The sequence below is a fragment of the Piliocolobus tephrosceles genome, chromosome 5, assembly GCF_002776525.5.
Source record: "Piliocolobus tephrosceles isolate RC106 chromosome 5, ASM277652v3, whole genome shotgun sequence".
In the NCBI taxonomy this organism is placed as follows: Eukaryota; Metazoa; Chordata; class Mammalia; order Primates; family Cercopithecidae; genus Piliocolobus; species Piliocolobus tephrosceles.
Window position 1 is genome coordinate 101929542 of NC_045438.1, and position 26571 is coordinate 101956112.

General features: G+C 39.8%; 1 protein-coding gene across 2 annotated transcripts in view; it reads left to right on the top strand.

Moving 5' to 3' along the window:
- Positions 1 to 2863: 2863 nt before the first annotated feature.
- Positions 2864 to 26571, top strand: part of COL9A1 (collagen type IX alpha 1 chain) — an 86735-nt gene continuing 63027 nt past the window's right edge. The window contains exons 1-10 of one of the 2 annotated variants that reach the window (XM_023230286.2): positions 2864 to 3036; positions 3871 to 3944; positions 5470 to 5547; positions 5685 to 5817; positions 11346 to 11742; positions 20204 to 20287; positions 21100 to 21120; positions 22563 to 22637; positions 22969 to 23004; positions 23135 to 23197. In XM_023230286.2, the coding sequence (XP_023086054.1) occupies positions 3023 to 3036; positions 3871 to 3944; positions 5470 to 5547; positions 5685 to 5817; positions 11346 to 11742; positions 20204 to 20287; positions 21100 to 21120; positions 22563 to 22637; positions 22969 to 23004; positions 23135 to 23197 (975 nt within the window). In that variant the 5' untranslated portion in view covers positions 2864 to 3022. Of the gene's footprint in view, positions 3037 to 3870; positions 3945 to 5469; positions 5548 to 5684; positions 5818 to 11345; positions 11743 to 20203; positions 20288 to 20819; positions 21037 to 21099; positions 21121 to 22562; positions 22638 to 22968; positions 23005 to 23134; positions 23198 to 26571 lie in introns of those variants that run through there. The other variant, XM_023230287.2, reaches the window with a different exon arrangement.

Consider the following 26571-nt stretch of genomic DNA (forward strand, 5'->3'; position numbering starts at 1 on the left):
ATTGTATATATCTTTTTTTCTCTGGATTGACTTTCTTTTTTGTTCTTTCTTTTTTCTTTTTTGACATAGGACCTCACTCTGTTGTCTAGGCAGTAGTGTAATCAATGCTTACTACAGCCTCAAGCTCCGTAGGCCCAAGAGATCCTCCTGCCTCAGCCTCCTGAGTAGCTGGGACTAGAGGTGTGTGCCACTGTGCCCGGCTAATTTTTGTATTTTTTGTAGAGATGGGGTTTCACCATTTTGCCCAAGCTGGTCTCCAATTCCTGAGTGCAAGCCGTCCGCCTGCCTTGTCCTCCCAAAGTGCTGGGACCACAGGCATGAGCCACCCTGCCTGGCCTGGATTTACTTTCTTTCTTTCTTTCTTTTTATTATTATTATTATTTTTGAGATGGAGTCTCACTCTGTCACCCAGGCTGGAGTGCAGTGGCATGATCTCGGCTCCCTTCAACTTCTGCCTCCTGGGTTCAAATGATTCTCCTGCCTCAGCCTCCCAAGTAGCTGGGACTATAGGCACGTGCCACCAGGCCTGGCTAATTTTTGTATTTTTAATAGAGACGGGATTTCGCCACGTTGGCCAGGCTGGTCTCGAACTCCTGACCTCAGGTGATCTACTCACTGCGGCCTCCCAAAGTGCTGGGATTATAGGCGTGAGCCACTGCCCTCAGCCTACTTTCTTCCTTAAAATAGCTCTTGCTTGCTTCTGCCATCTTAAATAAAACTGCCAAGCTAGAAAAAAGCCAAACCAATTGTAAGCAAACCTATTTTTCTCTCTATCCTTTCATTTTTAATTAAAAGGCAGCCTCACTTGATTTCAAATTCTATTTGAAGAGGACTCATTACAGTGGGAAGGAGAGGGGCAAATGCAGAATTGAGATCTCTAAAGCAATGAAAGGATTTCCCAAACACTTCGTTATAATGAAAAATCCCTCTCTCCTTTCTTACCAGAGTAAGTAATATGAGAGGATCAATCATGCAAATAAATAGCTTTAATGAACAGTCCCTTTGGAAAATGCCTTTTCCCCTGTGACTCTCAGGCTGGCTTACCTCCTGTGACTTCAGGATGTCAGGAAGGTCCCCAGCTGCACAGCTTCTCCTCGTAGGTTAATAGAGCACTTCTTTCACATGAGCCCTGACTGACTTAAACAAATAAGCTAGGATCTGGTCATTTGTAGTTCTGTCACGGAGCCAGGATGGCTGCACTAGGGAATGGGAATTTTGATAGACAGAAGGCAAATGACGGGGACTTGTAGAAAGCCCTAAACAGCATAAAGAAATGGGTGTCCCTCTGGGAAAGAGAGACAGGACTCCAACAGGTGGGCTATGAGTAGAAAATAAAAGGGCAAGAGCATGGATATTAAGTTTGCCTGATTCACAGTTCATCAGTGAGCTGAGGGAGGCAGAAGATGAAAGGAGTTTTTTGGAAAAGAAATAAACAAATGAAAAACAAGAAGCAACGCTATTGTTTTGTAATTAAATAAAAATTAAATCAATTAGAAAACTAAATTTAAAAATTTCAAGAAGCCGGGAGCGGTGGTGCATGACTATCATCCTAGTTACTCAGGAGGCTGAGGTGGGAGAATCCCCTGAGCCCAGAAGTTCAAGGCTGTAGTGAGCTATGATTATGCCATTACACTCCAGTTTGGGGAACAGAGCAAGACCTGAGACCTTGTCTCTTTAAAAAAAAAGTTCACCTAAAAATTACTTTGCTTGCATTGTGATTTTTGAGATCGTTGGATCTTCTGACCTTTAGAGTCTTTGTTTTTGGAGTAACTACCCATGTCCCTCAAGACAACGCCAGAGGTAGGCCATGCTGAGTGGGTGGGAAGGTGGGTGATGTGGGGGCTCTTGGGAATTCTCCTGAGATGTTCAGGTTCTGGAGAGAGGGCATGATATGTGTGATAGCGATGCTGATAACATGTATCTCTCTAGGCTTGTGCTCCTTGTAACTTGCTGTCACCTTGTTAATGGAGGATAATATGTTGTTTCTTTCCAGATACAGTGTCCTCTGCTCAACTCTGGTAATCTCAGAGTTTAAGAAGAAACAACAACTAGGGGGCTTAATATTACATTTTATCAGGATTTCCAGCCCTGAGGTAGAGAGAGAGAATGTGTATTTAGTAATAGGCATGGCACTTTGAAAAAGTTACTTCATTTTCTGGTTCCTCAACTTTCTTATTTGGAGAATAAGGGTAACTTCAGCCTGACCTTATAATGTTGTTGTGAGAATTCAGTGGCATTAAGCCTTGAGCATTTTCAACAGAGGGAGGCACATAATGAAGTGTTAGCTATGAGGACGATGACAAATAATGATTGTTGGGTGTTAGACCCTCTGCCTTTGATACCTCATTTAATTCTCAAAACCATTGTTTTAATGTAAGTATTTTCAATCTGTTTTACAATTAAGGCATCTAGTTACAGAAAGGTGAAGTAACTCTCTCAAGGACACACAACTAGTAAGCTTCAGAATAAACAGGGATTGAAACCTAGTTTGATTGGGCACCAAGGCTCCCATAGTTTCTACACCTCCACCTCCCAGTGGGCACATTTTTACTGGAACCTCAGCCCTCTGAAAGCTTCCACTGTATTCCTATAGCAGTTCTGAAAGCTGCCATTGTACTCCTATAGCAGATCTAAGAGCATCTACTGTGTTCCTATAGCACCTTGCCTGGATCTTTCTGGTGAATTTCTCCACATCCTGATTTAATTTTTTTCTTTTCAACAAACATTCCCCTGTAAATCCCTCCTTCAGTGTAACCTTGTTAGCTTTGAGGACACACCCCTAGGCCTGGGCTTACAGCACGGCTTCTCTCCACCCCTTTCCTTTGCTTCAGTTTAAAGTGTCACGAGATTCCTCTGGTTCTCTCCCTTTGCTTTTAGCCCTCACCGGGGCAGGAGGGACCAAGGCTGGGCCCAGAACTCATAGTCCTAGGGTGACAGTGAAGGGGTAGTGAGGGGACAGTGACTCCCTTCCAACCCCTTCTTCATAGGGACTGTTGGCAAACAAAGAAAATCAACTGGGAAAATGAAGACTTGCTGGTAAGACAATAACCCTGGAAAGAGTGGTGGGGAGATGGGGCTGGGGGGTCCTCAGAAGCAAGGGTCTGTATTTTTGTAGCAGTGGTAGGATGAGAGTAGGTGAGCCGCAAGGTGAGAGACAGAAAGAGAGACTGATGAGAGAGTAAGCGTGAGAAACCAAAGAGAGACGCAAAAAAAGAGAGACAGAGGAAGGGAGAGAAAGTGATAATCACAGAAAAGGAGAGAAAGAAAATCAAAGATGAAAGAAACCAGAGACAAAGAAATAGGTACCAAAACAGTGAGACAGGTAAATATCGAGAAAGTGAGATCAATAAAACAACAGGGACAGTGGGGGCTGGAAACATGAGTTCCTTACATCTCTCAGTAGGGTTTCAAAGTAAAAATGAAGGCCAGGTGCGGTGGCTCACGCCTGTAATCCCAGCACTTTGGGAGGCCGAGGTGGGCGAATCATGAGGTCAGGAGTTCGAGACCAGACTGACCACCATGGTGAAACCCTGTCTCTACTACAAATAGAAAAAGTAGCTGGGCGTGGTGGCACATGCCTGTAATCCCAGTTACTCAGGAGGCTGAAGCAGGAGAATCGCTTGAACCCGGGAGTTGGAGGTTGCAGTGAGCCAAGATTGCGCCATGGCACTCCAGTGTGGGCGACAGAGTGAGACTCCATCTAAAAAAAAAAAAAAAAAAAAAAGAACAGAAAAAGAAATGAAAAAATAAATAAACTATACTAGATTTGATCACCTTATATTAATTAGGTTTTACCAGGTTTGAAAATATGAAAGTAGTTCCCATCTGCAGGGACTCCTGTTTGAGTCACTTTTCTTCTCTCTTCTTCAGGAAAATTCCAGTTTTCTTCTTTGTGTGCAGTTTCCTGGAACCCTGGGCATCTGCAGCTGTCAAGCGTCGCCCCAGTAAGGGCCATAGTTCCTAGACTTTCAAAGGTTACTTATTCCCAGAAATGATCAGGCAGGGTTGTGGCTGACTGAAGACTGAGTGAGGCATCCGTGGTCCTTCACACCCTCACTCTTCAATCCACCTTTGGGGCCTGGGGATACACTACTGGCTGGTTTTCCATGGTCAATGCTGGGTATGGAAAGTAAGTCCTGCCAGTAATCACAGTTGGCAGGAAGGCTAATCTGTGTGCTGCAGTGCCTAGTGCAGTGCCTAGGACAGATGGTGATTGGTTAATGTTGAGTGAATACATGGATGAATAAATAAATAGATTGATGGATGGATGGACCTTAACAATTTGGGGTGAGGACAGTATAAAGAGCATGTTTGATGTACCATGATGGTTAAGCCCATGCTTTTTGTATTTTTATTTTTATTTTTTTGAGATAAAGTCTCACTCTGTCACCTAGGCTGGAATGCAGTGACGTGATCTCGGCTCACTGCAACCTCTGCCTCCCAGGTTCAAGTGATTCTTCTACCTCAGCCTCCCGAGTAGCTGGAACTGCAGGCATGTGCCACCACGCCTGGCTAATTTTTTATATTTTTAGTAGAGACAGGCTTTCACCATGTTGGTCAGGCTGGTCTTGAACTTCGGACCTCAGGTGATCCGCCTGCCTCAGCCTCCCAAAGTGCTAGGATTACAGGCGTGAGCCATGGCGCCAGGCCCATGATTTGCACGTTAATAATACTTTTTCTGAATTCTAGAGCATCTCTGTTGTCAGATGAATCTTAGCAAGGCACTTGGTTAGATATTTCCAAGAAGCCTTCCGTGGTGGTGAAAAACTCTCTTCCCTTGACCTTCCATTTGTGTAAGGAGAACACAATTTCCATTCTATGATTTCTTATCAAATTGAGGATTTAATCCTTCTCATGATTATTTTCTTCTTCTTTTTACTCTTCCCAGTTCTAAGATGTTAGGAGTAATTTAGTAGGGACCTTTATTTGATCTCTTAGAATGAATTTATGAAATCAAATGCATCCTCTATATTTTATTTAGGATTAGTGAATCTCAAGACTTCCCCAGGCCCCTATATCTGACAAAGATTCCTAAGAACTCTACTCTCCAGAAGCCCCTCTGAACTGGACCAAGATTGGCTCTGGAATCTCAATATTGGAATCCTAATATTTGTGGTGTTTAAGGAATATTTTCTAGCCCAAACCACCAGAAATTTTCCAAACAGACTTCTGACCCTGTGCCATTCAGGACACCATTCAGCTTTGGTTTCAAAAGGAACAAATGCCTAACCTCTCCAAAACGAACATTTTCCAGCACAGATTATTAGAGAAACTTTGTGCCTTGCATCCACTCCTTCCAGGATGAGTTGCAGGTGGATGGATTATAATCATAGATGCATGGAGGTAAAGCCAAACATGCTACCTCTAAGCAAGCTGGTATAACATTGAATTTTAAATATTTATTATTGTTGATACATCCTGAAATCTTTAGAGTGGATGAAGTAGAATGACATGCTATCTCTTTTGCAGGATTCCCTGCCAATTCCAATTCTAATGATGAAAATGAACTCTGTCCTAAGATCAGGATTGGCCAAGATGACTTACCAGGTGAGTAGCAATGTAGCCCATTGAAAATGCATGCTTTCTATAAGCCTGATATATATATTTTTTTATTTGGGAAAGTTGCGGAAAGGAATAAAACCAATCTCATTTTAGACTTTTCATTTTGTATTCCCATTCTGTAGGGTTTGATCTGATCTCTCAGTTCCAGGTAGATAAAGCAGCATCTAGAAGAGCTATCCAGAGAGTAGTGGGATCAGCTACATTGCAGGTGGCTTACAAGTTGGGAAATAATGTAGACTTCAGGATTCCAACTAGGTAATCTATCAAAAATATTTTAATCTAATTATCTGACTCAAATGCATTAAAATGGATAGCTATCCAATGTTAGGGTTTTCTTATGATCAATGTTTCTTGGATTATAATTGTATTTAAAGATGAAGAAATTTATTTACCTACCTGTCTTCAGTGCCTGAATACTGCATTTCATGTTTTCAGTATGTAATTTACTTTCCATTCCAGGAAAAAGCATCACTGAGACTATTATACATTGATTCAGGACATGTTCTTATTACCTTGCTTTCTGTTTTTCTATAATTTGTCTGGTTTTGACTGAAAGGACCCTCTGTGAAAAGTGCCAGAGGGTAAGCATAAATTTAACTAGGAGCCACAGAGTGGTTAGAAGACTCACAATGGTGCTGTTCAAGTGTCCTGGTGCTGAAATAGAGCCACACGTCCACTGCTTGGCTCCTGGCAGACATCAAACCAAAGCAAAACTAAAATAATTTTAATAGAAACAATGATAGTAATACTAACAACATCAAATCCTGCACTTCACTGATTTCTTTCTCTGGAACTAAGCCTTTTGCTCTTTATTTATAACTGAGGTACTTTAGTGTATAAGTGTTGAGTCCTGTCATCATTGTGAATGAATCTCGGCAATTTAGTTTTGATATCACCTAAATACCTTATTTATGATTATGATAATTATTATATGCTTTAGCACAATGTAAAAAAGCTAGAATTAAGATTCCTTTAGTAGATAAATGAGACAATTAGGACTTCAATAGAAATTAAGGTGTAAAGGTAAGTAATGATTAATTAGAACAATAAAATAATATATAAACTCAACGTATATAAAAAAATTGAACAAATTAGAACAATCTGATATAATAGTACCAGATTACAGCTAGAAATTCATGTTTTGAACATACTATATATTATTGCATAATACAATAATAGTACATTATATGAGCTCTTTCTATAAATTTACTAATTAACAATAATCTCATTCTCATCACAATCCTGTGATATAGGCGCATTATTAACTTTTTTTCTTAAATCAGGGATCCCCAAAAGTTTAATTTACTTGCATAAGGTGAGTGGGTTGGAACATGCTGGAAGGACTGAATCCCAGGCAGAATGGTTGCAAAGGTTGTACTTCTAACCACTACTCCATACTGACTCTGGAAAACCATTCACATCTGGAAAGATTAAGAACATGATAACAGTGACACTCACTGTTTTCTTCCTCATAATTTCTTTTCATGTATGAAAGTGCCAGTTGTGCTGCTAAATAAGCTTTACAAATTCAGTTTTTTCTTTCTTAAATAATTAAGCAAAACATGAGGTCCTCAGTGCTGACCTGATTTTCTCTTCTAAGATTTGAGGTACTGTCATTAAATCTTAAGTTCAGAGATTGATCAATGTGCTGCCACGTGGCTTCCTTACCTCCTGCTCAACTTCGTTGTTGCTTTTCTCGAAATGCCTAGAGCTATCACTAAATAGTGTACCCAGGCTATATCTAATGCCTCACATTTGCTACCCTTGACTCCCTGCTCCCATAAAGACTGAAAAATCTTGTTTTACTGTCAAGCCTTATTACAAGATAAGGAAAGAAGGAGGAAGAAATTAGGAAGAGAAAGTAGAGAATAAAAAGAGAAGAAGGAAAGTTAGAGGACTGAGACGTGGAATTCCAAGTAAAGTTTATTCTTGGGAAAGTACTTAGACTATCTTTACTTCAGTTCCCTCAGTTTAAAATTAGGAATAATAACTATGTCATAAGGTTGCTATGCAGAGTAGGTGTTTATAACTGGAGAGTGCTTGAAGAACCCAATCCACGCTGGTATTGGGTAAGTGTTTATTATTAGTGGTGAAGAGCACTAGAAGGAAAGAATGCATGGATATGAAAGTCTTTTCTCCTTAGAGGATCCTTTCTTTACAATCTGCCCTCCAAGTCCTGCTAATTCAAAAGCCAGGTGACAAGGAGACTAGGGATGGGAATTGCTCTCGGCCATGCAGGATGTAGACAATGTTGGTATAAAGGGACTTTCTGTGCTGGGGAACATAGGCTCCCAGACAGTGAAATAAACTATTAGCAGGATCTTTGTAGGAGGAAAATATTACGGTATATGGAACTGATGGGAAAGAGTCACAATTTATCCTTATTTATCTTTTCTATTTTTGAAAGACTTAAGAGACAGATACTTTTTTTTTGTTGTTGTTGTTGTTGCTTTTTATTCCTTATTTTAGGCATAATCGTTTTACACTCTCAACTCCCACTAACAAACATGTTATGTTTATTTTCCTTAAAAACACAGTCTTTTCTTGGGTTAAGGTCATAAATAAATGTTTCAAGGTCCAAAGACTATTTAATCTTTCATTCAAACCCTTATGATTCTTTATTTAAGGTACTCTTTGAAGGCTGTAATACAATGAAATAAATCATTTATAGGTACAGCTTATTTTAAATTATGCATGCTGTCAAGTTTACTTACTGATGTGCATAGCATATTTGCAAGAACAGAATTTCAGGTATTCCAAGAAAAGACAATGGGACTGACTCTTCCATAAATTAAACTTGTGAGACTTTTAAGTGGTCTTAGGTATATACAAATACATATATGTTTTATTAGTATAAATACCAAAATGAATTTTCTCTTCTTACTGTATTGACATACTATGCTAGCCTAGTTTAAAAGATCAGTGATCTGTATCATGCAAAAAAAAATAAAAATAAAAATAAAAATAAAAAGATCAGTGATCAATAACAGGATAATCTAGATTATTTCTACACATATTCACACACATATATTATCTTCATATATACGGAGAGAAAGAGACAGATACCATTAGTTTAACAACGTATCTATAAATGAGGTATTCATTTAGCCATCTCAAACCTACCCTCCATCATTTTAAGTTAATTATTTTCTTTTTTTAGTTTTTGGCATTACATACACCAAGTCAGAGATATATTAAGACATTATGTCCTTTCCTACCTTTAACATAATCTCTTCATTGAGTGGGAAAGATTGAATGAAAGACAAATTGGGAGAACTCCCTCAGTTAACCCCAGGATGTATTTTCACAAGAGCCACCTAAACACATTACTGGGATTCCCAGAATTGAAACAAAATAGATTTTTTAAGGGAACTGATTATATTCTACAGTTTTGTTCAGTGTATCTGTAGACAGATATATAGATAACACAGATTAGGTTATTTTTGAAGCCTGGAAAAATAATGCTTAAGGAAGAGAAGAAGAAGCATTAGATTTTATTGTCCTTTTAAAAAACCTCATCCTTCAACAATAACTATCTTGGACAAAAATAAGAAAATAAATTATTTAAGCATCTGGTTAAATCCCAATCATTAATTAAAAATAATCTATTTATAATTTAAATGGACACTTGCCCAATTTCACAATTGAGTAAAACTTGAAAACTATCTCCCAGCTCCAAATTTATTGAGGTAAGTTAGGTAAGATGTACAAACTTTCATAAGGTTTTATAAGTATACAATACTCAGTGCATTTTATTGTGAATAGTGAATCTTAGCTTTTTTTCTAGAGGTTATTCTGGAATAGATGTAATTCTGAAAGATATAAAGTCAAAGAAAATGTGACAAACTGATAGATAAACAGGAAATATATTAAAAACAAATATCTGGAGTGATGTAGTAGACAGTTGCATATAGGGGAAAAAAGTCAGTAAATGGTTCTCATATAATTTTTTCTTTAGCTCCATATTGCATATTTTAAAATGTACACTTGATGGATATAAAACATAGGCAGTGAACTGAAAACTTTGCAATGTGAATAATACACATCACCAGTGAAAAAAATGTGTATGGATAAAATTATTCATCGTGCACCCTAAATACAAACCAGTCATATTACAAAGTAATGGTTAAAAAAATACTTTTATGATGAAAGAGTATTCAGATGAAAAGTTTAATCTTTTTGTTATCTTTAGAAAACTAACAAAGTGATAAAATTTGTTGAGATAGATGACCCATTTTATTGAAGGCTTATAAAAATACTTGCATAGAAAGAAGTTGATTTGTTTATGTTGTTATAAGACATAATAAAGTTTTATAATTAAAATCATAGTAAAGATAGAAGATCTTAGCAAGTTAAAGAGAGCTACATAACAAGAATTTGACTTGAAGGAAAGTTATTTGGGATTCTGGGTCCTGGTCCATAACTGTTCTCAAAAATATAAAACTTTTATTGTTTAGCACAGAAAATTCATTAGCATTTAGTTTGCCTAACATTTCTTCCTTGCTTAGGAATTTTTCTATGCTTAGAAGGAGAAATGTAAAAAGACATAATGTTCAAGTCCTTGAAAGATGATGCTTACATTTAACATGCTGATTTTTACAGTTCAGTCTTCAGCTTTTAGCAGCTTGGCTTCAGCAGAAGAATATCCAGGTAGCTGGTGCAGGTCCAGACCACAGTCTCTGTATAGGGTAGAGATGCCTCAGGGACACTACTGGTTTTATTCTACCATTTAAAGCAGTAAAGGAGTTAGCAATGATACAGACTTAGTTGGCAGATTAAGGAACAACTGGGCCGGACGCAGTGGCTCACACTTGTAATCCCAGCACTTTGGGAGGCTGAGGCAGGCAGATCACCTGAGGTCAGGAGTTTGAGACCAGCCTGACCGACATGGTGAAACCCCGTCTCTACTAAAAATACAAAAGATAAGCCAGGCATGGTGGTGGGCACCTGTAATGCTAACTAATTGGGAGGCTGAGGCAGGAGAATTGCTTGAACCTGGGAGGTGGAGGTTGCAGTGAGCTCAGATGGCGCCATTGCACTCCAGCCTGGACAACAAAGTAAGACTCCATCTTAAAAAAAAAAAAAAAAAAAAAAGCAACAATTGAGTTGTAGTAGAGAAGTAAGAATTGGTCACTTTTCCCTTGTCACACATCCAGTGTGACAAACTGCTACTTTAACATCATAATTTGAACTCCCTAAAAAAAGACAAACATCCTCAGTGTGAAGATGCTCCTGAAGTCCTCAGTTACTGATTCTCAAAATACTTATATGGGTCTGGGATATAATTGTGGAGTGAATACACAAGCAATTATGGAAATAACAAATAATCTTAACATGTTACTTTAAAATAAAAAAAAATTAGAAGCTGCTAGCTGCTTTAATTAAATCATTTCATAAGCTAGTACTGCTGATTTACATTCCTAATGATCCCCTCTCTCACTTGTGAATGAAATGTTGCCAAGAACTTTGCAAGAATGTATTTTTTGGCTGAGATGAAATTGCTGAACAGTAGCTCTTTGGGTAGTATAAATAGTAATATTGTTGGGATTATGTGGCATTGGGAACCTTCCTTAGCCATGAGGGAGAGTGTTTTCAAAATGTGTATTTTAAGATGGACCATGAATGCACACGAACGATTGAACTTCTGTAAAGGTCTTTATGAACAGTCATGAAAGAACAAACGGTACATAGTTTTTTACACTGCAGCCTCAAAAGGGAATATGGTCAATACATATGGGTACAGGAAACAAGATTCATATTTACCATTTAAAAATTTTACTCAGGAATTTATATCCCAGTGGACTGCCTGAAGAATACTCCTTCTTGACGACGTTTCGAATGACTGGAAGCACACTCAAAAAGAACTGGAACATTTGGCAGATTCAGGATTCCTCTGGGAAGGAACAAGTTGGCATAAAGATTAATGGCCAAACACAATCTGTTGCATTTTCATACAAGGGACTGGATGGAAGTCTCCAAACAGCAGCTTTTTCAAATTTGCCCTCCTTGTTTGATTCCCAGTGGCATAAGATCATGATTGGCGTGGAGAGGAGTAGTGCTACTCTTTTTGTTGACTGCAACAGGATTGAATCTTTACCTATAAAGCCAAGAGGCCCAATTGACACCGATGGCTTTGCCGTGCTGGGAAAACTTGCAGATAATCCTCAAGTTTCTGTTCCAGTAAGTATAAAACCACACACTATGGCAGATGAAAGCAAAACTAAATTGGTAAAAATGAATATCTCAAGCATCTTTGATAATCAGCTGAGTGTAGCCTGTCCTGGATGGAATTTGGAATCAGAGGAAGTTAGGTAGATAGCTTCTGGTCTCGGGGAGCTTAAAGCTGGAAAGTGTTACATGCCCACCTAGCGCACCCAGAGTCTTTCTGAGGCAACTTAGAAAGAAAGCCATACTAATGTGGCGCATATTGTGTACACATAACTAATGAGAATCTTCAAAGTAAAGTTGAGGTGGGTGACAGATTCAGTTAGTCAAGAATCCTATGCTTCTTGGAAGCAATGAACTTTGAAATGAAACGATTTGGATTGGCAAAAAGGGAGGAGAAAGTACATTCTAGCTGAGGGAAACACCATTAAGGGAAAAAGAGAATAAGTAGACCACATTCAAAGGCCTAGGGACTCACTGATTTGGATGATATATATATATATATGAAAAAGTGTGTGTGTGTGTGTGTGTGTGTGTGTGTGTGAGAGAGAGAGAGAGGGAGGGAGAGAGAGGGAGAGAGGAGGGTGAGATACCATCCTCAGAGTGGTGAGAGATGAGGGTAGAAAGCCATAAGATGTCTGGTCAGCAAGAATGAAAGTTATATAGATGCATGATGTGGATTTATTTAGAAGTAGGTCTTGCATGATGTGTGGTAGAAGTGAAGGATTTTAGAGCTCTGTTCATGATTTTGCTGCAGAGATCCCCAGATATAAATGTAAGGAATTATATGTTGACACAATAATTGTGCCAACTAGTACCAGATAGTTCTATCATTTTGAATTATTATACTTTAACTGAGCAATGCTTTAAAAGGATGTTTTATAATATTATGATAGGAATTTAGAAAATGTATCTTACAGGACAAGTGTTCTTTTGAAGGAAACAAAGGATTTAGAGCTCAATACATAAACCATTGATGCCAACCTCTCTTTCTCTCATACTAGCATGGAGCTGTTAAATTCTAGTCACAAAACCCATATCATGGAGTGTAGCAGGGTGATACAATGATTTCAAATTGTTTCTGTGCACGTCTCCAAATAATAAAAGGTTATCAGGGATCTCAGTAATGGAATTGTTCAAATAACTTGTTTTCAAGGGAAGAATTGTGATTAGTGTGAAGGGTAGTGTGAAATTTCTATATTCTGTGATGGACAGGAAGCAATTTGTAACTGCCATATTACTTCTCTGGCTTGTAGACTCTTGAGAAAGTATTTCTTCATCTAATGAGTTATCACACCTCAAGTGGCTGGGTTAGAAAGCCGTTTGGACTACTGTTGTGCCATCTTGAAATTCTGTGCAGCAAGATCTTTGCAATGACACTGGAAAGGTTCTCAGACAACACTGAATTTCTGCAAGTAGCTGTTCATTTCCGGGCCATGGGTGAAGGGGAAGATACTTAAGTTACCTCCTCACTATTACAAACATCAATCAAGTATTTTAAACATTTATTTATTTATTCATGGGATTAAAGAAACTTAAGTCTTTATAACATAAATTCTGTGAGCTAAGATGCTATTAAATTGTCTTATTGCCAGAGCAGTAAACTGAAGTCTCACTATTACCTCATTATCCTATAGCCTTGCCAATAATGTCAGAACTGATTGTAGATTTTTCTGCCAACTCTATTCGTTCATCACAATGGAGACCAGTTAGTACCAATTACTTTCTATTTTATTCTACCACATGCAGGAGTGCAACCAGAAACCTGGCAGCTGGCTTTACATTGAGCTTCTGGTCCTCCAAGAAGCTTTTCTAAATCAGTATACCATAGCCAATGTTAAAAAATACTTGAAATAGGCATGTACAAGTATCTTCCTTCAGACTGAATTCTGACTCCCTTATCAGGAAACACAAAAAAGACTTGAGCCTAATAGCCCATTAACATTCCATACTGGCTGATGATGGCGGAAGTGTGACAGTGACAATGGCAGCTAAACTGGATCAACGTTATAAGCCAAAACAATCCTGTCCACATTTAACAACTGGAAGTGATAACGTGAAGCTCAAACTTCTCACCAAAATGTATTTCTCAAACTTCATTTTATATAAGATAAAGAATTAGAACAAAATGCTTTTATTCCCATTAACTTATTTGATTCTTGCAACAACCTTGTAAGATAGAAAGTACAGATAGCATTATCTCCATTTCTCAGCTGAGGAAGTGAACTCACACAGATCTATTCACTTGTAAGAAATAGTGCTAGGCACAATATTTCTAATCTACCTTATCTTCTGCTATGCCAACTAGCTTTCCTTTGGGATAAAGAAAAATGCATGCAACCCCATATTTTTCCTTATAAAGAATCTCATTATTCTTACTTTGAAAGGCATTTGTGATTTGCCTTTAGAATTTACTTTGCAGGAAAAACCAAATAAATTTTTAAAAAGTGGGAAATTTGTACAGTATAAAACATGTCCTCAGACTTTAATCCACCTTGCTTATTTACATAGTAAACTTTCATTGAGTGTGTAAATATTGGGTATACAAAGAGAATTAAATCACAGACTTTTTCTTCAGTCTATTGAGAATAAGGAGTTGAGACAAGTAAAGGATCATCACAATATAGCATGATAAGTACCATGATAGTGGCCAGTGCTGCATGCCAAGAAACACACAGAAAATAAATCTCCTCACTCAGATAAAAGCAGGGAGGCATGACAGTGGGGGCCAGGGATGTTTCCTAAGGGATTTGATGTCTGAAAGGAGTCCTGGTGATGAAAACATCATCCAGGAGAAGACAAGGTACAATGCCCCAGACAGACGGACACTCGTTTGGAAATTCCCATGTGTATCAGTTCTTCCGTTTTCAAGGTTTGTTAGTGTTCCCACATTGTTCCTTATTTTTCAAAACTGAAGGTAGTCAAACACTCATAGAAGCCCACAGACAAAGCCTGTGTGTCCATGAGTTGTCCTTAGCCCCTTGTTTTAATTTTATGGCCTATTTTCTTAGACTTCTCACCAATTTGGTTGAAATCTGAAGTTGCTGACAATTGCTGAAGATGAACAATGACTACCTGTCCCTTAGAGGACTTAGAGAGTGATGGGTAGTGGTATGTACATATTCTGAGAGGTAGAAGAACTGTACTGATAGGTCACCATTCTCTCAACTTGAAGACACAAATATTCAATATTACTGTGTTCAAAATTTTAAATTAAAATGAAATAGCACAAAAATACCATAAAAACAATAAGAAAAAGTGTAGTTTTACATTTTCCTTTATGGAATTGAATTCATTCTAATCTTTGACACTCTACATTAATTGAATAATTTTTTTCAGCGTCAACCCTTGCTTTTCTTTAGTAAATAAATCAAAAGCAAAATATTCCTTCTAAAGGGATTATCAGATGTCAAAAAGTAGCCCTAGGAACTTCATTAAAAAAATGCAATTGAAAACAACATTTGATAGATCACTGATGCTAAAAGAGTCACTTATATGGTACTTGTTTGCTGTTTTCCCCCTGCCTATCCTATCTTTTGTCCCCTTCTTTTCTAAGTTGAAAAAGAAAGCCAATTTCAAAAGGTTTTCATAAGCTTGTGATATAGCTGTTCACGTGGTCTACATCTCAAACATCTTCTCATCATTCATGGTTATTTAGTGGGCTCAGAGCATTTTATATTTTTTCCCAATGCACTGCTGTAATACATTGTTAGTTTGATTTTAAAACAATAAATCCCATATATTTTATTCTCCTGTGTGCCAATATTTTCGGATGGTGCCATTTATCCCACTGCAAAGCTTGGTTTCCTGGCAGCCTACCATAAAAACATGTTATTTTATGACAGGTTCTTTATTGTTTGTTGTCAGCATGATAGCCTAGGAGAATTATTTGGTACAGCTCTATTAGAAAACAAAGTTGGCCTTTCTCCCTTTTCAGAGATATATGCTGGGAGTCTGGGCTTGTTTGAGGGAGGATAAAAGTTTATGTGGCTTAACAAACATATGGCTCAAACCATTTTTTTTTTTACCTGTGCATATTCCAAAGAAGCCAACATGGAATGTGATTAATCGGACAGACTCACTGCTTTAAAAAGTATATTATCAAATGTGTGGCTCTGTGTTTATTTTCACTAGATTCAGAGGAGAGCTGGCAAAACTGTTGTTGGAAAAGCTATATGTACTTTTCTCCATCCACAGAATTGAATCACACTAACTTCCACATGTAAAAACAATATAAGTTTCATGAATTATAACATGGGAAAAATAAATTGTGAGGTTGTGATTAATATTATTTCTGATATTTGAGAAATACTATTGGAAAGTTGTGTTTTTAGTAATTTAGGAAATGCATACTATCTATTATGCATGAAACTATTAAGTTTGCTTATTAAGTTGTTTTTGACAAGTACATCTTTTACAAATACTCTTTCAGTTGGAAGTAAAAATTAAATTAAAAAGAAAAAATGGCAATATTTTCTATACATATTGATAGGAAATATTTTTATAAAACTTTGATTTAATTAAAACGTTTTTGAGTGCTGTCAAAACAATTTTATTTTATATTTTGGAGATGAAACTCAGCCTGCTGCATTGTAGACCATATTAACAACCTCAGCTGGGTTTTCCACTAGGTGGCAATGAAATGAGGAAACACAGAACTGGAGCTGGTGACACAGTAGAAGCCATGATTGGAAGTAGGGGCTGTGGATAGCTAGAATAAAAACTGAATAATGATCAAACTTGCTTTTAACAGAAAGCTAAAAACACTGAATTTTTTTATTGACCTCAACTGTGCCCATAGTGTTGCAATAAAAAAAATCAGTGTGCTATTAGTTTTTTTTATTTCTATAAAAAATGTACATGGGCTAAGACCATAAAGAAATCTTTGTTTATGTTAATCTCTGCTTGGTTAGTTTGTTTGGTTACAATGTGGTGTCAGTAGAATCATAGGCTTTCAGAGCTGGAGGAAACTTTGCATCTAATCCCAACCTCTCAGTTTATCATGAAGAAACTAGAACACAGACAGAGGAAGGGAACTGCCACAAATCATGATCAAACCAGAAAGGCAAATACTATCAATTGTTTCTTCACTATATTTCTTATCCATCTCTGTGTACTCATTCATTAATATTCAGTAACTATGTATTAAACATCTGCTAAGGTATAGGCCTTATTTTATGTGGTGGTGAAAGCAGACGAAATTAATGCTCCAATGTCGCTTACATTCTGGGGAGAGGAGACAGACACTATAAATACATGAGTATATGTAGAGTATGCCAGGTGGTCATAAATGCTATGGGGAAAAATGAAGCAGGATATTGGAGTGCCTTGAGTGAAGGGCCTCATTGAGAGGAAAATATTTTGGCAGAAACCTGAAGGAGTTGAGAGAATTAGCATCCAGATATCTGGGGGAGGAGGATTCCAGGAAAAGAGAACAGTGAGTGGAAAAGGGTCTGGTGTAGGTGTGTGATGTCTGAGAACCCCCTGGCAGCCAGTGTGGCTGGAATGAGACTGAGAAAGGAGGTATTGAGGCTGGAGAGGTAACATAATGGAGATGTGGTTGAGAAATTGTGTTAGTACTTTGGCTTTCACACTGTGTGAGATGGGTGGCTACCAGCTGGTTTTGAAGAGATAAGCATGGTTTAGTCTACATAGAATTAGGAAATTTTCTAATTTTGAGGCAGCTGAGAGCCTCCTGCTCAGTAATCAGGAAGCTTCACTTGGAGGAGGTCTTTTATGATGGTATTAACAAACATTTGGTCATAAAGTGAAAGGAAAGATGAGATCTGAGAATACAAGTGTTCCTTTAAATCTTTGTTGTCACTGAAAACAAAAGCTTAATGAAACATCTGTCCTATTAAAGAGCTAGTTTTTTTGGTGTTTTATAGTTGTAAAATTTAATCATAATTCAGTTTGCAAAAATCAAACCTTGTGCCAATCTCATTAACATTGAGCCAAGTTTCATAGTCATTAGCATTTTCTCTCAGGAGGAAAAGATAGTTGTCTGCAGTTAGTTTTTGTTTAGTTCTTATGAAGGGCTTAAATACCTTATTAATCTTTCTTAACAACCTGGCAAAATAAGTAGAAATCATTAACCGTGGTAAAAGAACAGAGAGTTGGGGCCAAAATTCCTTGCTTAAATGTGTTGTCAGCTGACCATTATTGTAACCTTGAGGATTGAATTATACCTTTACATTGTCCTATAGAAAATAATTGAATAGGCCAGATGTGGTGACTCACACCTATAATCCCAGCACTTTGGGAGGCCACGGCGGGTGGATCAAGATGTCAAGAGATCGAGTCCATCCTGGCCAACATGGTGAAATCCTGTCTCTACTAAAAATACAAAAATAGCTGGGTGTGGTGGCATGCTCCTGTAGTCCCAGCTACTCAGGAGGCTGAGGCAGAAGAATCGCCTGAACCCAGGAGGTGGAGGTTGTAGTGAGCCAAGATTGCGCCACTGCACTCCAACCTGGTGACAGAGCAAGACTTCGTCTTAAAAAAAAAGAAAATAATTGAATAACATTTTATGTTGAGAAGGATGGCTTTGCTAGGGCATTTTATGTTCTGTTTAGTAGATTTAAAACAAACTTATTTATTTATTTATTTATTTGTATTTTTCTTGTCCTGCAAATTATAAACCCAGTGTGGAGAGGGGAATATATTTGGTTTCACTAGAATGTTTCCTTGGTGTTTGACTTCTATTGTGACATCACAAATGTTGACTAAAGGACTAAATTAGTTGTAAACACCACTGCACTCACACCAGCCAAAAGGACTAAATTATTCAAAGAGAAGAATGATTCCAGGTACGAAAATGAGAAATGTGTGAAAATCAGCATTTTACATGTATAACGAAAGTGACTTTTACCAAGGTACTCTGCCAATCTTCCTTCAAAATAATTAGCATGCAAATTGGAATTCATATTTCATGCCAAAAAATGGTTGTTGTATAGATGATTATTAGTGCGTAGGTGGTGTTTATGTGGATGCGCAGATGTGTTCAGAAACTCTTGATCATATGTGGCACTCTGAACAACCCAGCCTGTATGCACAGATGAATTACATTTCATTTCCTCATTATCCTGTGCCACAATTGCAGCTCGCATATTTAAACGGGTATACCAGTTTATCCAGAGAGAATTACATATTTGAGAAAACAGTTTAATGAATTACTTCACATTTGCAATAAGTAACTTTAATGAACTATCTAAACAAAAGGTATAAGTTTTCTGGTTAGCCAAAACTTCCTTTTGTTAATCTTTCCCTTCCTCTGTGGATAGGAAGGAAGGACTTCACTCTTCATTGTCTCTCCAATTTTGATCTTCTGTCCAGTGATCTCAACTCTGGATGATTCCAAAACAGTGAACAAAAAGCATGTAATTTCACTCTAGATTTAGGAGCTCTAGAATCCGTTTGGCAGGTGGGATGACATGGAAATCTCTACTGCACGAAAGAAAAGAAGTAATGCTTAGATTTAGGACCTGGACGGTTACCCAGACATTTGATAACATCAATGACAAAGAAATATTGATCCAATTTGAAATGCCTAGCCAGAAAGCTTCCTTAATTAAGAGATGCCAGCATGGTGCATGGCTATAGGCTTCCTATGGGATATGACATTTTAATTTTTTTGCCTTGTTACCTGAGGATCTTTTCAGATTCAGACCTGGCAACACTTTCCTAGCTCTGTTTCCTGTTACCCTCTTTTTTATCCTGTAACACCTGCTAACAATGTAAGAAGTTATCAGGACACATTTGGATTTCAAGTGTCTAGAAATTTACATCTCTTCAACCAATGAATAAGATTATATAAAATTAAATATTTTAAATCTTTTTCTCCTGAGTCTTATATTTCCTTCTCACTACCTTCATCTTCAGTCCTTAAATTTCCATTTTAAGCTGTGATCACTCCATGGAGAGTGTCTTCTCCAGTGTGCAAATTTTTTCCAAGACTAGATCTTTTTTCTTCTACTTGTCCTTCTGATTGCCGCTTTTTTTTTTCTGTCTGTCTTTAAGCTCCTGTCTAAAATCTTAGAGCATATATTCCCTGTAGAGTTCAATAGCCCTGGGTTTCAACCCAGACTCTGACACTTATTGGTTTGTGACTTGGACAGTTTCTGTTCTCTCTGAATCTCATTTTAATAGAATCTACTTCTTGAGATTGTCATCAGAGCAGAAATAGAAAGTCAGTGCTGGTGGTCTATTTGCAGGCTAGGGGTATGCTGAAATAATTCAAAGCTAAAGACATCTATACCTAATAATCAGAGAAACTTGTGAAAGGCTTCCAACCCATTTTCATTAGAAAACTCATATTCAAGGAAAAGCAAGAGTCCTGGTCCAGTGTGCTCAACTAGTTCTAGTTGATTTCCAATTATTTAACAATTAGACCGCAGGTACAAACTTATCTCTCTCTTGAATGACCAGCTTCAGTCATCCAGAAAACCTTACCTGACTGTCTACTACCTTTCTCCAGTTTGAACTTCAATGGATGCTGATCCATTGTGACCCCCTGCGGCCCAGGAGAGAAACTTGCCATGAGCTGCCAGCCAGAATAACGGTGAGTCCCCTGACTACCTGCAAAGGCCACTTCTACCCAGCTCTCCACCTCACCACTTTCCTATCTTGCCACCTCCCCAGCACCCCTCCTCCCCACTCTCTTTCCCTAAGACAGCCTGTGCTTTGCTGTACTGACTAGAGAAATATTAGGGAAGCACAGGTCATACTTTCGACCTGGTGAATAGAAACCACCTGCAGCCTGGCAGGTAGAAACCACCTGCGGGTGTGTGGTTCTCCCTTTGGCAGCTTATGGACCCTCCTCCCTCACTCTCAAACATATCCAAGACCACTTGAGGTCTACTGGGCAACACTGGCATAGGCCACCCGGGAAGGCTCCGAGGACACCAAGAAGCTGCACTGGGGTGGATGGGATGGAGGCGGAGCTGCGTGTTCAGGCCTTGCCTGTGCGGCGGCAGGGAAGGGGTTAAGGGCGACTGTTGTCATTCTATCCGTCCTCCCCTGCCCCCTAGCTCTCCTCCAATCCCAGGACCCTCTCCGGGGCCATTCATAAACAGGGGGAACGTGCGCCTCCCGGGCCTGTACACCTTGGCAACCGCTACTCCCGGGGGTGCTTTTCCTGCAGGGACGAAGTGCCACCTATGCTAGTGGCGGGTCTGGAAGCCTAGAGGGGAAGCAGGCTGCAGAGCCAGGCCAAGGGATTAGCGGAGGGCGGCGGGCATGGCCAGGACTGCGCGGGACCGCGGGGCACTGGGGCTGCTGCTGTCAGGGCTCTGCTTGTGCGCGGCTCAAGTAAGTTGCGAGCGAGTTTGAGGGGGTGCTTTTCTCACTTTCTCCCCATCTTTTCTTCTCCAGCCCAGCCAGACCACTGACGAGGTAAGTTGGGGACAGGAAGTGTTTGCATTTTTCAAGCGCACACGAGGACAGGTGGGGGCGCAGCGGTCGGCGGAGCTATGAGGAAGGCGCGGAGCATCCCCAGGGCTCTTAGACCCGCGCTTCCTCCAGCCTCGAGCACCTGCTGCGAGTCTTATCGAAGTCCAGAGCCCTAGATGACCCCTGGTCTAGGAAGGGGGCTCCTCCCCCACCTGGATCCTCCCCTCTGCAGGTTCTGGCGCTGAAGGTAATAGGTGACTCGAGACCGAGGTTTAATTCTTAGCCTGTTATTGCTTCTTACTTCCCCCACCTCACCCCTCCCCCGCCCCACCTCCTGGTCACTGTCAAGAGCAGGCCTTGCTGGAAAAGGCGGGAATCCAGGCAGGCTCCCTCTCCCGCTCCTCCAGCCCACCGTAGCTGCGCTAAACCCCGAGTCCTGCTAGCGGTGCAGGCGGCTCCAGGATGGAACCGGGTGGCCCTGGCTGCCATCAGCGTTTCAGCAGTTTCCCAAAGCATGCAGCGCCTCCCGCCTCCTGCGCGGGGGAGGACCTGGCGGGGGCGCATAAGCCCAGCTGAGGTTTGAGGTTTCACTTACAAAGACTCCATTGTAACCTGTTTGGTCGTTGGAGTTTAGAAAAACAAAGTTTTCCTTGATGAAAGAGTCTTTCTTCTTTTTCTTTTTTTAATTCAGAAGGGTTAAAAAAAAAAAAAAGCCCCACATTCCCTAAGCAACACGTTTATGCTATTTCAGACGCCAGTATAGCTTCTAGCACCATCGAAACGTAGCTGTTTGCAAGCGATAAAAGGGATCACGTCCTAGGGTCAGTCTGAAATTTGGTGTAATTTTGAAGCGAGATGCAAAGACCTAATTCAAGGAACTGAGGGGGTGTCACTGCAGGTAAAACTGAAATGAGACCAGGCACTGGTCTCAATGCTGCCCTGCCCTAATCCTCCCAAATCTTTTCCTCAAGCATACCCCCCACCTCCCCATTCTACTGGACAAAGATCCTGGTGTGGAGTCTCTGTTCTTGGCTGTTCCATTCTGGCCAAAACACTGACCTGCAATGACTGATAAATCGAAGTATCGAATGAGCCCCATTTTCATTTTTGAATCCTTTTGAGGATAAAAAGGCGTTAGACCCTCCCTTTTCCACAACTCCTCCTGGGTTTCATGCACTCTGCAGAGGTGAGATCCAGTGAAGCCTCCCCCAACCTTGAGGGCGTCAATCCTGCTCTAGCTCCACAGTTTAGCTCGTTGGAGTATGGCGGAGACCAAAGCTGCGCTTGCTTGGAGATCTGAGACATTTTTGTGTTGGGTTTCAAAAACCCGGCCTCCTCTGGAAGGTATCTTTTACCCGACGGAGGCGGGGGCTTCAGGGCACCGCGCTCAGTTGCTCCCTGTTGCCCAATGTGCTCCACTAACCTATGTCTGCTATTTTTGCCAGAGAGGTCCCCCGGGCGAGCAGGGTCCTCCAGGGCCTCCGGGCCCCCCTGGAGTTCCGGGCATAGACGGCATCGACGTAAGTTTCTATCTCCAGGCCACCTCTGTTCCCCGGTCCTGCCCTTTCCTATTCTTTTCCCAGGGCTCCTGTGGGTTTTTAGAGAGGACCGGGGTCTCCCCTTCCTGCCACCCCACTTAAAGGCAGGATCGGACATGGGCGAGAGTTGGGGGTTGAATCCTAGGAGCCCGGGGATTTTTGGAGGGAGAGGTGTCCCTGTTGGTCATGTACCTCCACGTTTGACCCTTACACCATCCCCATCCGTGTAGTGAGCTCTCCTGGGATTGTCCCAGTGGGGTCCCCAGCCTATCCCGCTCATAGACAGCTCTCTCTTTTTCTCTTACCCCTCCAGGGTGACCGAGGTCCTAAGGGTCCCCCGGGCCCCCTGGTAAGTTGAGTGGAGCAAATGGCGCTCCACTTCCTTCCTTTAGAAGTGTTTTGCAGCCTCCTGTGTCTGAAGGGTCTCAACTTTGCACCTTTTTTCTCTCCTGCCCCCACGCCCCTCTCCCTCTGCTCAGGGTCCTGCAGGTGAACCGGGAAAGCCAGGAGCTCCAGGCAAGCCTGGCACACCTGGCGCTGATGTGAGTAGGCGAGTGCTGGGAGGGCACCCAGCCTGGGATGTGTGGTGGGTATGCATAAGTGTGTGTGTGTGTGTGTGTGTGTGTGTGTGTGTGTGTGTGTGAGAGAGAGAGAGAGAGAAAGAGTGAGAGAATGCGCTGTGGCTCTAAACTTGGCCTCCTGCCAGCGCCTGACTGATCCAGGAGCTGGCAGCTTTTGCAAAAGCACTTGTGAAGGTGAGGATACCTCTCTCTAGGAGGCGTTGGCATTTCCTCCTCTTAGAAAACAGCAGCGGATACCGGCTTCCTGTCTCTAACGGTGACCTCACAGTGCACATTGTGAACTCTCAGCCCCACTGCGGGCAGAGCGGGTACGGATGGCAGTAGATTGTACTGGCCTCGGCTTACCTGCTGTGAGTCCACTGGCAGGCTCCTGGAAGCTAGCCTTCACCCTTGCTCTTTCATTGGCACTCCCTGCATTAATTTAGGACAAGAGCCTTCAGGTAGGCAAAGGGCCAGAGCACCCCTAAATCCCAAGGAATGTGAAAAAGAAAGATGCACTTGAAGTGAGTGGGGATGTGCGGGGGGATGGGGCCGGCAGGAAAACACTTATCAGATAAAAAACTAAAATAAAAAAAAAAAAAGACTAGTTTTGAATTTAGAAATTCAAAACTAGCTTTTCCTCTTTCCATGGAGTTTTCCTGGCTGGCATTACTGGCAGAAATGAGCTGGCTAGGATTGCATGGAACTAGCAAGCTTTCTCCAGTTTACCCACATCTCCATCAAATGCTGAGTTATACGGTAAACCTAACACTAAATAATACTTCTTCAAGGTCAAATGACTTCAGGATTCTCAGCCTCTTTCCATGCATTCTAACAATGTGTAATGAGGACCCACTACAGACCAGTCCTTGAGTTTGTCCCTGGAATACAAAATGAAGTAAGAAATGGCGTCTGTTCTTAGAGAGCACCATGGTGCATCACTCAAGTTACTCTCCAAGTTACCACTTTATGTGTTTTCCAAAAACTAAAGACTTTTCCAAATGAAAGAAAGCACCCGAAAACCTCTAATTATGATTTCCAAGAATTTTTGACTACAGTTTAAGACAGATCCTTCATTTTGAAAGAAAAATAAATAACTGGATTTTTACTGTTATTAAGGTGTGCTTTCTTTGTCAGGATTCCCATAATGAAGGTGTCTGTTTATACTGTGTCTATACTATTTAGTGTTTTTTTTTTTTTTTTGAGACGAAGTTTTGCTCTTGTCGCCCAAGCTGGAGTGCAATGGTAGCTGGGATTACAGGTGCCCTCCACCATGCCCAGCTAATTTTTGTATTTTTAGTAGAGACAGAGTTTCACCACATAGTATTTTAGGAAATGGATCTTGGTTTACATTTCAAAGCCCCTAGTTTGAACTTTCTGTGTATGCAAATTAGCAGTACAGGAGGCACCCAAGGACTAATATTTGGATAGTAAAAACTAAATCTCAAAAGAGTGTTTGTATAATGTAATGTGAACTGAAATAATATAACTTGTTGGCAGTCAAACTCTTTAGAACATTGATAATTACTTGAAATTGTCATACCATAATAAAAAGAGTCTGATAAATGCAAGGCTACTGAACAAGCTGGTAGCCTAATGTAGCTTGAATTTATTTCTATATTCCTTTGAAATTTCAATCAGCCTTTAGTCTTGGATGAAAAGAAAATTTCTGACTAAATTTAAAAAATTATTTTGGTAAATAAAATATTTATTTTGTATTTCAAAAATTTATTTTGGTAATTGAAGCGTAAATGGGTCATCTGAATGCTTGTCTTCCTATTAAGGTGCAATATAATGTCAGACAGAAAGTTAGACTTATCTGTCCCCCAATTCAGTAGTGGTTTTGTAGCTTGCTCAACAAATTCTTCTCTTTACCTTATACCATGGTGTCATAAAGACAATCCTTCGTTTTGCTTATAAAGTAATTTCCCCACTCTAACAGAAATTTTGGATAAACAAATGAAAGTGCTGTGAAATTTTTAGAAGTACGACATAGAAAACAATTTCAAGTAACTTTTTCTTTGTCTGTATTTGCAGACCCACAGTGCAGCACAAACCAGATTTCAAATATTAAAAGACTAGAAGAATAAGCTGTCTTAAATTATTGAACTTTGACCTCAGGGAGATAATGATGAGCCCATTTAGTCTGCTAAGACAGAAGAGGAAAGCAAAAAAGAAAGAGAGAAAAAGGGAGGAAAAAGGAAATCCATGTATGTGCCAGTATTTTAGGCATTTTCTAGATCTCAGGGAAAAACTAACTGTACTATTTGCATTTACATGAAATTTTCCTCAAGCACTGCCACAAATATTTCTCTTAACCCACAATAACCTGGAAAGTAGATTGGTCTAATATTACTTTCCATAGATAAGGAAACTGAATAATTATGAAGACAAGTGGCTTCCTTAGAGAACTAGAGTTATTTAGTAGCTAAGATAGCAAAATAATCCAGATGTCTTGATTTTTAGACTCCTCAGGCAATTCTGCCTCATGCAAATACAAGTGACGTTCTTAATAGATGAGAGAGAATAGCAAGAATAGAGAGAAAAAGTGATAGTGAATTTTTAGTACCTAAGTCACTGATCAAGAAGAATGATATGGATAATAACAGCCATTTGTAATTGATATTTTATAATTATTTATAAATATTGGTATGTTTTATATTCCCTGACTTTTGAATTGAAGCCACATGAGACATCTGGAAGTGAAAAGTTTTCTTATTTCACTCTTTGACTGATTTGACATTAAAAAAATCTTTTATTCTAAATTGAGAATGGACATCTTTGAGAATAATGAAACACAGTAACTGGATCAGAATTTGCTATTTGTTTTTCCTTGGCCTTAGGGGAGCTAAGTAAGTAGGAGACCTTCAACAGTCCTTTCTTGGTAAATGAACCTGAGTGTGCTGGTAGGACTTTAAACCTTGAATCATTTCGTCTTCTGCTCTTTGGGCCATTACAAGGGTTATTTTTTGATAATGTTAAAAAATGGTTAATTGGATGATGGTTGAAAGGATCAGAAAGGAACCCTGTTCAGTGTTCATTATCTTATGTTGAATGGATTTTTGGCAGAAAATGTAAATGAGTCATAGCAGTCATGCTTGTAGAAGTATGCCTTGAGTCCTACCAGCTGAGCTGTCGGAATGCTGGAAGGAAATCTCCATTGAGGACTGGTATTCTCTGCCAAACAGTAACATGAAGTTCAGAGCACAGTCAGCTTCAATATTATCATATATAGAAGTTTGTCTGTATGAACATTCATATGAAGGCACTTTTTTCTGCTACTGGTAATGTTTTCTTCTTTTATTTCTTTGAAATAAGAATTAGGAGGTCTCATTGCAAACTGGATTTTGAGAATT